Source organism: Tasmannia lanceolata, unplaced genomic scaffold, assembly GCF_043159265.1.
Source record: "Tasmannia lanceolata isolate RefF3 unplaced genomic scaffold, GAP_Taslan_0.1 ptg000005l, whole genome shotgun sequence".
Classification (NCBI taxonomy): Eukaryota; Viridiplantae; Streptophyta; class Magnoliopsida; order Canellales; family Winteraceae; genus Tasmannia; species Tasmannia lanceolata.
This window is the reverse complement of record NW_027518682.1, coordinates 15,904,082-15,914,841: the sequence shown is the minus strand read 5'-3', so window position 1 is coordinate 15,914,841 and position 10,760 is coordinate 15,904,082. Positions and strand designations below refer to the sequence as shown.

At 39.5% G+C, this 10,760-nt stretch overlaps 1 protein-coding gene across 1 annotated transcript; it reads right to left on the bottom strand.

Moving 5' to 3' along the window:
• Positions 1 to 1,099: 1,099 nt before the first annotated feature.
• On the bottom strand, positions 1,100 to 9,415 carry LOC143877689 (receptor protein kinase TMK1-like). The gene is made up of 2 exons (XM_077379882.1): positions 6,984 to 9,415; positions 1,100 to 1,830 (listed from the first exon to the last, which is right to left on the bottom strand). The coding sequence occupies exons 1-2, from the start codon at positions 9,295 to 9,297 to the stop codon at positions 1,313 to 1,315; spliced, it is 2,832 nt and encodes a 943-aa protein (XP_077235997.1). The 5' UTR covers positions 9,298 to 9,415; the 3' UTR covers positions 1,100 to 1,312.
• Between the last annotated feature and the right edge of the window lie 1,345 nt (positions 9,416 to 10,760).

Sequence of the window (10,760 nt, the reverse complement as noted above, 5' to 3'; positions counted from 1 at the left end):
ACGAATGTGGACCAGCAGATGCTTCAATTGAGGCGAGATAAAAACATAAAAGGACCAAAGCAAGTGGGAACCAGGAATGTTAATGACATTGAGGACCCACGAGTCTCCGCTTGGTGGGCCCTAAAAGACTGACCTAACAAAAGAATTGGTAAGTCCGTGTAATCGGCACGTACACGTTGAACACGTCATCCTCTTAGTTGCATTTCAGATGGTTGGAGGGGTGGGGCGAAGTAGCATGAGATTCTTAAATACAATTTTTATTTTTATTTTATTTTTTTGAAAATTGTTGATTATATTAAAGAGAAAATATGGGAGAACCCGAGGACCGAGATGGTCAATAAAAGAAAAAAAGAAAAAAAAGAAAGAGACAAGTAGCTAGAAAATAAAGAATCTCCAAGCTATTACGACTGATTCCCAACTGTGTTAATCTGTGGGCATCACAATTAGTCGGTCTTGTACCCAGTTGGAAAAGGGAACAAAAGCCCTACCTGGTCGTGAAGTAAGAATCAGAATAGGCATCATTTTCAAATTGCTACTTTAGCTCCCTTACAAATAGAATACGACAAAAACAATTGAAAAAAATAATAATTCAAACAGTTGTAGTAAAAATTTCATTCCCCAGGCAAAATCAAAATACAACCTCTTGACGCAAAAAGAGATATTTGCATTTCTTCATTAATTCTGCTCCGGTGTGATTTCCTCTTCCCTCTCCACCATTCATTTTTTTAATCAAATGCCAGAACCGGATAGAATTGGAATAAGTCAATTCCAACCCATGATTTGGGCAATCAAAACACACCCTTATCATAGCTTCGGACAGCTGCTTAAATAATAAAAGACAAGGTGGGTTCGTCTCATTATCAAAACATGGTAGTGGGAATATCAGTTGCATTAAGGAATTAGGATGCTTAAAGCTCAATTTCCTGGGGTGCCATAGGGAACTGCACTCCCAATCTAGTATTATGTCATTGAATTTTCAATTTTGATCCAACTTTTTCTTTTTTTTGAATGGTAATTTTGATCCAAGTTTATAACACTAAAAAAACCTGTTGAAAATCAGATTCAAAAACGAAAAGAGCAAGAACTAGTCACACCACCATGCAAGACAACATTTTACCATGATCTATTTACTATTTCCAAAACCCCAAGAAACAAAAATAAAGCTAAAAAGAGTACCAATACAAATATCAAAACAAGCATACATCCACAGAGAACAGAAGAGAGAAGGCGGCCTTACTAACTATAAATCAAACAAGACAAAAACAGAGAAAGAAGGATTTGAAACAAACCTTTCATGAAACTTTCTCGATTCTCACCTCCCATCGGCTGAAGTGAAGGAATCAGCAAATCCAGACGGTCGGGTAGGTATGCTGGTTTGGGTGTTGTTTGTGCTTCCAACGAACGATGAAGTTGCACTGTTGTCCTCGAATGCCTGCCACTTCTTGAGGGCTTGAGGTAGGGTCATATCCAGGTCTATCCCATAGATGTCCTCTGAGTCAGGATCCGTGGGCTTCCACACATCCACGAGCGATGAAAGGACATTGACAGAGTGACCCATGTCGGGCCTCTGAGAGGGCTCCCTAGCACAGCAGTGCCCTGCAAGCTCCGCAACCTTGTTGATGCTGCTTAGTGTTTCTTCGATGATGTCTATGGTGGGGTCGATTGCCTTCTCAAAGGTCTCTTTGTTAATCTGCATCCTTCGAAACCATGTCACTAAATGGACACTCTCATCTGGTTGGCTCTCGTCGAGTGCTCTTCGACCTGTTATCAGCTCCATCAGAATCACACCGAAGCTGAATACATCGGATTTTGTTGTCACGCGCCCAGTTACTGTCCATCAACATGGTTAACAAACACCATAGGGTCATGTTAGTGCCTGAATTGGATTCTACTCTCCCCATGCATTGTTTCGTTAACATGTGCTAGGGGCATCAGTTGCATACACAGAAACATATATTCAGAAATTCATGAATCATAGCAAAAAATTACAAGTGCAGATGAAGAGCAAAAAAATTACAAGTGAAAATGAAGATTTGCTCATACTCATGGGCATCCAGCAATCATGAAAATTGTGGGCAGATCTTACCCAACTACTCCCTGTCCCAGTTCCAATGCCATGCCCAGTCTAGGTTGTAGTCATTGTGGGGAATTCTTTACTCTACAAACTTATTGAAGTAAATTATTTTAATGGTTATGCCTCGAATTCTATCTCATGTATGTTCCTATGACCTCCAGCAATCACAATGAGCCCAAATGCCCCAAAAAAAGGTCACCCAAAGTGTGCAAGTTTTGAAATTTCAGTTTTGGTCGCCATGGAAACGGAAACATTTCAGTTTTGGTTGAAAATTTCGGTGAAAATCTTGTGAAATCACAAAAACATATGGAAACATGTGCAAATGATAGAACTTAAAGATGAAATTTCATGAAATGCTAGAATAAGCACATGCAATTCATATAAATAATTATACACAATACATGCACCACATTTCGCATGTAATTTATATAAACGTAGTAGTGTAATACACAGTGATAGAGATGAAAATTCCAGCACGGATGGAAATGAAAACATTTCGATCATTTTGTTTTGGTTTCGGTGGAAATTTAAAACCATGCAAGTGTGTGGGGGATAGCACACTCAAACACAAAATATGGGTATTTTTGTCATGCAGAAATCATATAATTTCTTCAATCACAATGGAGACCTTAATGGCCCCTGAAAAAGGTAACCCCGGGTGTTTGGGAGAATAAAGGGAGAGAGAGTGGATAGCGCCCTTGAACATCAAATACAGGTATTTGTCATGTCAAAATTGAGCAATTTCTACAATCACAATAGGGCCCGAATGGCCACTAGACAAGTTCAACCCTGAGTGTGTGAGAGAGGGGAGGGAGATAAGAGATAGTGCCCTCGACCGCAACATACATGTGTTTTGTTATGAGGAAATTGTACAATTTCCGTGTTAGGTGAAACTATTGCACTCGGATCACGATTGGGATTTTAAATAAGGACTGGGGGGTAGAATATTTGGGTATTTTGTACTTATGAATCTCCTATACAAGCTCTTGGGTCAACTTCGCCTGTAGGTAAGTCACACAAAGTGACAAACCCTGAAAATCTTGTATGATCTTGACTTTTTGTCTATGGCGTTTCCATTGAACCCTACTTATTAAACAAAACATTATGGCTCTTGTGAAGGAATTCCACCAAAGAGGTAGACTAAGAAAGGAAATCAATACCACATTCATCACCCTTATACCAAAGAAGGAAGGAGCTAACGAGTTGAAGGATCTCCAACCTATTAGTCTCATTCACAGCATCTACAAAATAGTGGGAGCTTTTGTTGATGGGTTTTAGACATGATACTCCTTGCTTGCAAGGGGATTTTGTTGATGGAAGACTGATTCTAGATGGCATTCTTACTGCTAACAAGGTCCTTGATTCTAGTAGAAGAGATTTTTTTTTTTTTTGTGGGGGGGGGCGGGGTGGTCTTCTCTGCAAAATCGACATGGAAAAAGCATATGACCATGTGGATTGGGCCTTTCTAGAGTTAATCCAAGAGAAGATGGGTTTTATCAAAACCTGGAGGGGCTGGATCAAGAAATGTATCTCCACGACTTCTTTTTTCTATTCTGGTAAATGGAACCCCTGTGGGCTTCTTCGGCAGCTCAAGAGGTTCGCAACACGGGGACCCTATATCCCCTTACCTCTTCATGATGGTAACCGAGGCCTTGAGCCTACACTTATCAAAAGTTGAAGGAAAAAACAAGCCGGAGTAGACAACAAATCTCTCATCTTCGGTTCGCAAATGATACCCGCATATTTTTGGAGAAGAAAGTCCTAAGGAGCACTAAAAGTATCTTTACTTGGTTTGAGTTGATGTCTGGGCTAAGAATTAATTTCTCCAAAAGCTCAATAGAAGGTATTAATATGCCCAAGGTAGAGGAGAAGAGGTGGAATTGCTGATCTCCAAAATAAATCTAAGGACAGTGAGGTACAATGATTTATATCAAATGGCCTATACATAATGAGCAGGAGGGGGCGGCATCCGTGCATGTTTATAACATATGAAGGCATGGTCTTTATAAGTTGTACGAAATTATCAACTCAAAAAAAGATGTTGCTACTATTGGACATTTTGACAGCCATCAGATGAACATTGAATGGTTTTGATGGGTACTATCACATCTTAGGTGCAAAGAGGTGGAATTGCTGATCTCTTATCTTGGACTACAACTAGGATATGGAGTTCCAAACGCAGCCTTATGGGACTGGTGATTGAAAGGATGGAAAGGAAGCTTGCGGCTTGGAAGAAAAGATATGTATCCTTTCGAGGCAGAATTACCCTGATCAAGGAAGCATTATCAAACTTCCCAGTGTATTTCATGTCACTTTATAAAATTCCAAGCAAAGAGGCAAAGAGAATGGAAAAGTTGCAGAGAGACTTCCTATGGGAAGGCGAAGAAAGCAATAGGAAGCTAAAACACTCGATGAAATGGTAGAAAGTGTGCAGGCCAAAGAAAGATGGTAGGCTTGGCATTGGGAATCTAAAGTTGAGGAACAAAATAATTGGGGACAAATATGGGAAGGGTTTTGGGTGGGGGTTCCCATCTATAGGAAAAGGCTCGGGTGCATGGAAGTCCATTTGCATGTCTAGATCTTTGTATGACCCATGGGTGAGATTTAGAGTGGGGAGGGGAGGGGAGGTTTTGGGTAGATCTTTGGTTAGAAGAGTCCTTGTTATGCCATGCATTCCCGAGCCTTTACCTTCTAGCAACATACGAGGGGGCAAGGGTGTGTGACTATTTGGAGATGAGGGTGGATGGGGGAGTGGTATGGACACTTAAACTTAGGAGTGATCTAAAAGAGTGGAGATTGCCACCCTTTCAATCCTTTTACCCCGCCTTTATGCATGCTACTGTCACCTAATGCCCTGACCATATAATTGGACCCCTGACCCAAATGGATTTTTTTCGGTTTGTCTTTTTCTCTTTTTCGTGTACTCTATGTTCTCACAATTGTCTGTCATGATCGTGCCTTTCTAATAAAATCTCACCATTTCAAGAAAAAAATGACTAATTCTATCAACCAAATAAATACTTAATGAAAAGAAGGTTTGACATTCGACCACAAACGTTGGCATTTTGTATCTTAATAATTCTCTTATATATGGTTGATTTTAAAGTCTGCTCCAAAAGCAATATTAGAAAAAGTCATAGTAATGTTCAATTATACTAATATTGTGCCTATGGATTCCGTTCTGTTTTGTTAGGACCGGACAAAATGTATCTTACTGTTATGCAAAACGTTACGAAGGAACAAAACAAAACATTTCAGCCAGGATTTTATTCTGTTTCATCTAGTTCCGATTTGTTTTGTTCGGACCGGATGAAACAGGGTAAAAGGCCTTGTTCCAAAGAAAACAGATCATAAAATCTGAAAAATTCCAGACACCAGTTTAGAAATTTTTTTTTTTTTTTTTTTTTTTTCACTTTTTCTCATTTAGCCTTATCTAGTAGCCGTTTTATAGTTGTTTGAACTTTGAAACGTATTTGATGTCTTTCACCCTCACAAACGAATGAGAGAGTTAAAGCACATCAAATACCCTCATTTCTTTACTTTTTCAAAACCCATTTTGTCACCAAATCCTACCCAAAGCTTTAAGAAAAGTTTTTTTCCTCAAATATTTTAAGCAATATTTCATTCCAACGCATTCTGCACTAAGAAGTGCAGTCTTTGCATTCGTCTAAGTGGTCTATTCGTAAAAGATACCATAATTTAGGTTTTTATTAGCCTTGTTTTAGGGAGAATTATGTTGTACTTTTCTTTTTTAATTAAATCTAAAGCCTGTTCAATTGAGTACAATCTAATTTTGTATGATGATCCAACTTACAAAGCTCATAGGAGATGAGAGTTTTGAACAATTTCAAACATAATTTATATTTGTAGTATTTATAGTTTGCATTCGGTATGATGGATGATGTGTTTAATTGATGATTTGTGCTAAATTTGATATTACCTGGCCCATAAATAAATTTTTGGCCAACAGTAAGTGTTTTCAGTCATAAAATGTCTCTTTTTGTTAAATTTAATTGATATAACAATGTTTAATTTTAAATATTTTATATTTCTTAATTTTTATTATAACAATTCTTTTTAAAAAAAAATTCACCAGTCGTAGTGCCTTTTTCGGAATGGAACACTGAAATGGAGGAAGAAACAGCACATTCAATTTCCATGAGCAAAACGAAATGCCCACCGAAATGGTATTTATAACTGTGGCTCCAGTTGTTTCGGGCTTTTTTTTCAAGGATTGGTAAGTGCTTGCCTACTTTGTCTAGAACTAGATTTTTAGAAGCCTCATTAAATACCCCTGAAATTATTTGAATATATACATATGGTTTTATTTGCATATAGGTTTTATATGCAGCTAATGGTCATAATAGTTTTATATCTATCAGCCATTAAAAAAAAACACTTTTATATCTATCTTAATTAGTGGCTTCGAAGTGACACTAAAAGCCATTAACAAGCAAGAGTAATTTAAAACAATCTTATTTGCAAATCAGGACCAATTTTGATGGTATCCAAAGAGGCCTGAGCTGAATACCTCTTAAAAAATGTTTCTGTAAAATCTTATATGCAAATGGTTTTGGAATCAAATATAATTATTTGTAAATAATTTTTATAAAACTTTTAGGAAGATATGGCTAATGGCTTGTAAAGAGGCATTAACGTCCTGTTTGCAAATAAGTTCAAATAAAAATAAACTTGTTTCCTAGCAAGGACCAATTTTGGTGGCATCCAATGATGCTCTAAATCTATAGACATTTTATATTTTGGATTTCTTAAGGCATGACTGTACTCAATTGATCCCCATTGCAAGTTTTAGAAGCTTATTGAAGGATTATGAACAAGACTAACCACAAACAAACATTATAATATTTCTATGAACTTTAAAGAGATAGAGTGAAGCAAAGACACTTACCAGCATACTCTGGTGCAAGATACCCAAAAGTTCCAGCCAGTCTTGTTTCAATTGAACATTTTCCATCGGGTGCATGACGAACAAGGCCAAAATCAGCAACCTTAGCCTTTATATCATCTCCAAGGAGAATGTTAGTGGGTTTGAGGTCGCGGTGAATAAAGCTCTCACGAGCCAAGCTATGCAGATATTCAACTCCCCTTGCGACATCCAAAGCAATACTCAATCTCTTCTTCCATTCCAATGACTTCAGCCCTAGTTCTTTCCAGTTGAAAAGATGGTCTCCAAGAGTTCCTTGAGGCATGTATTCGTATACAAGAAGCCTCTCATTACCGTCCAGACAATACCCAAGAAGTGCCACCAAATGCCTATGTCGGACCTTGGTAAGAACCGCTATCTCTGACGTGAATTCTTTCAATCCCTTTCCGCTGATTACACCAGATTCCATCCTCTTCACTGCAACCTTCGTCCCGTCCTGCAATTCACCTTTGTAAACAGTCCCGAACCCTCCACGGCCCAATATATTCTTTTCGCTGAAATTGTTAGTCATGGTCCTCAGTACTTGAATTGAGATCACCATATTCCCAGCATCAACTAGTTGCATGTCGCTCGGCCCGCTGCTTGTCTGGCTGAAGGTATCACTCACGGTCCCATTTAAGCTTGAGCCTGTGACTGTGATCTTCACTCCTCCTGGGTCGGACCCGGAATGCTGAGGGTGGATCTCTATTGTATTTGAACCCTGTACTCTACCAAATCGGTGTTGTTTTCTCTTGCAGCAGTAAAACCACGCTCCCACCCCTAAGAGAATCGAAGTGACACCACCTACTACAGAACCCACAGTACGTATCCATGTAGTAGAAGTTTTTTTGCCGCTATTGCCTGTTTGATTACTCGTGCCTGAGCCACCAGAAGGGCTACCCGGAGGTGAAGAAGGGCTGCCCCGAGATGAAGGAGGGCTGCCAGTATCCTTCCCAAATCGATTCCCAAATGTCAGAACAGTAACATTGGAATGAAAAACAGGGACTTCCCCAGAAAGTAAATTGTTGCTAACATCTAGTATTTCAAGATCCGTAAGCTTTGTGATCTCCGGTGGGATCGAACCAATGAGATTATTATCAGAAAGCATCAGTTTCTTCAACGATCCAAGTAGATAAAAATCAGGAGAAATAACACCCGAAAATCCCTTCTTTTGAAAGTTAATTACAGTAATATTCCCAGCAGCATTACAAGTGATCCCCAACCAATTCAAACAAGGATCATTACCTCTCCAACTATCTGCAAGCTTATCAGGATAATTCAACGATTTCGCAACCAAAAGCAATGCATTGACATGAGAATCACAATCACCGGGTTTCGACAAACAGAACCTATTACTCGTCTGATTAACATCCATTTTTATTGAACTCCCAAACACAGGCATTCGCCCTTGAAGTAGATTATTCTTCAAAGCTAAAGACTTCAAAGAAGGAAGGGAAATCAAAGAAACAGGAACAATACCAGTTAATCGATTATCGCGGATCATCAAATCCTGCAGAGATTTCAATCCAGAGAAATCCGGCAAAGGCCCTGAGAAGGCGTTGACGTGTAACCAAAGCTGAACCAAACTAGTCATGTTCTGAATAACTTGGATGGTTCCATAGAGCTTATTTCCTTGCTGATTATTTAACCAGAGGGATTGAATGGACGATCCTGCAAATTTAGCTGGTAATTCGCCTTCTAGGTTATTGTAAGACAAAACCAAGTGATTCAAACTCGCGAAATCTCCGAAGAAATCAGGGATTTTACCAGTAATATTCGCGGAATTAGCTGAGAAGTTTACTAGGGTAAAAGCATCCTTCAAGCTATCTGGTATTTCCCAGGCAGAAAAGGGGTTTTCGTCTAAAGCAACAGCTTGGAGCTCCGATAGACCGGAGAAAAGATCCGGCGGGATTGAGGAGAAGCTGTTGTTGTTGAGGAGGAGGATCTGCAACTGAGTCAACCCACTGAGTTTGGGAATCGGACCGGTGAGTTGGTTGTTTTGAAGTTCCAACCGAGTTAGAGAGGTTAGGTTTATAATGTCCGGTGGGAGATTTCCAATGAGTTGCTTGTTTCCGATTTGGACGGCTGAGATTCGGTTTTCCGAGCACGTGACGAGTAGCCATTTGCACGGGTCTGAGTCAGTCCATCCGAGTTTTTTCTCTCCGTTCAGGTTCTTTGACAGAGAAAGCATTGCCGAAATGTCGCCGGAATCGGTCTCACATCTCGCCGCCGGGAGAAAATAAGTGAAAGAAACTGCTAAGAGAAGGGCTAAAACCCTAAACCGGAGGTGGATTTTCATTGTCACTTAGAAAGAGAGAAAAGAGAAGATGAAAAAACAGAGGTGTTTTAGGGTTTTGAGAGCAGCATTGTAGTGTAGAGATAAATCGGGAAAGAGAGGGTTTTTAGGAATTAGGAGAGAAGAAAAAGGGGGGAAAGAACCAGGACAGTACTCGAAGAGAACACGTGGAAGGGCCCCACTGGATTTTAGGGAAAGCGAATCAATTACCAGATTCGCGGTAATAACTTTTGGCACTCTAATGAGCCCCACTGTAACGTGACTTTGACGTCAAAAAGCGTTAAAAGTCTTGCCACAACCCACAATTCACGTTATAAGGGGGTGCGAATTATCCTACAGGGAGTGGGAATTTATCATTCCCCAAAAAGCGTTTCAAGTCTGCCCACAATTCACGTTAACAGTGGAGCGCATTATCCTACAAGGGGCGAAAACATTATACTTTCTCGGCATAAAAGACGGCTGTCGTTTTCTCGAGAACAGCGTATTCTGTTGGATGGAATGTTTTGGGTCCACTGGGGAAGATGGAGACTTCTAAATTTCTAATGTGGCCTATGAGATGAATGATCAAGATCATTTGCACGTGTGTTGGATACACCTGATTAAAGACATGGGCAAAGCATATACAGGGTTGCCAAATGTATGGTGATTTTGGCTCCAGAAATCATTCAATGCCCAAAATTGCACAGATTGAATAGTTGAAATTGTCTGATGATTACAGATTCGGATGGATCTGAACATATTGAATGGACAAGATTTGGGCAGCACAGCTCGTTGCCTACCGTGCCTATTGGATATATGTCCTAAGGTTCGGAATTATCTCACAAAATCTGATGGGGCGCCCTAGAACCAAAGGGTGGGTGCCAATACAACAAAAATATCCTTCATATTTTTATTTATTTACTTCTATTCATAAGGTGTATTCTCATAACATTAATAAGGGAGTGATAGGTCTTGATGTTTGCGTCTTATATAATATGGCTAATGAGCGTAGTACAACATAAGTAGGACCTAGGACACTCTAATGAACGGTTGTATTCAGGAGTTGGAGAATATTTAGTGGCCACATCAGCTTTTTCTTGTTGACATCAGCAAAATTTTATCTTGAAAATGGTGGTTTCTCTTTCTCTCTCTACCCTCTCTTTCCACTCATCATAATATCTTTCTCTAATTAATGCTTGTCCCCTCTTTTGTCTCCTACCTTTACCCACATAAATCCCAGGAAAAGAAAAAAACCCGGCAACCAAACGGTAAAGGATCCAAAGTCTAGGTGGACACAATCTTATGGGCGTCCATTGACACCCGTATCAATGATGAGCCCGTATGGATAGATAAACGGCTGAGATGAAATGGCGGAAATTGTCCTTGTTATTATTATTATTATATTTTACCTCCTTCTCCTATTCTACATCTCTTTCCATGCCTTACATCTCATTTAGTCGGTTGTTAATTAGCATTTTGCAGAACTC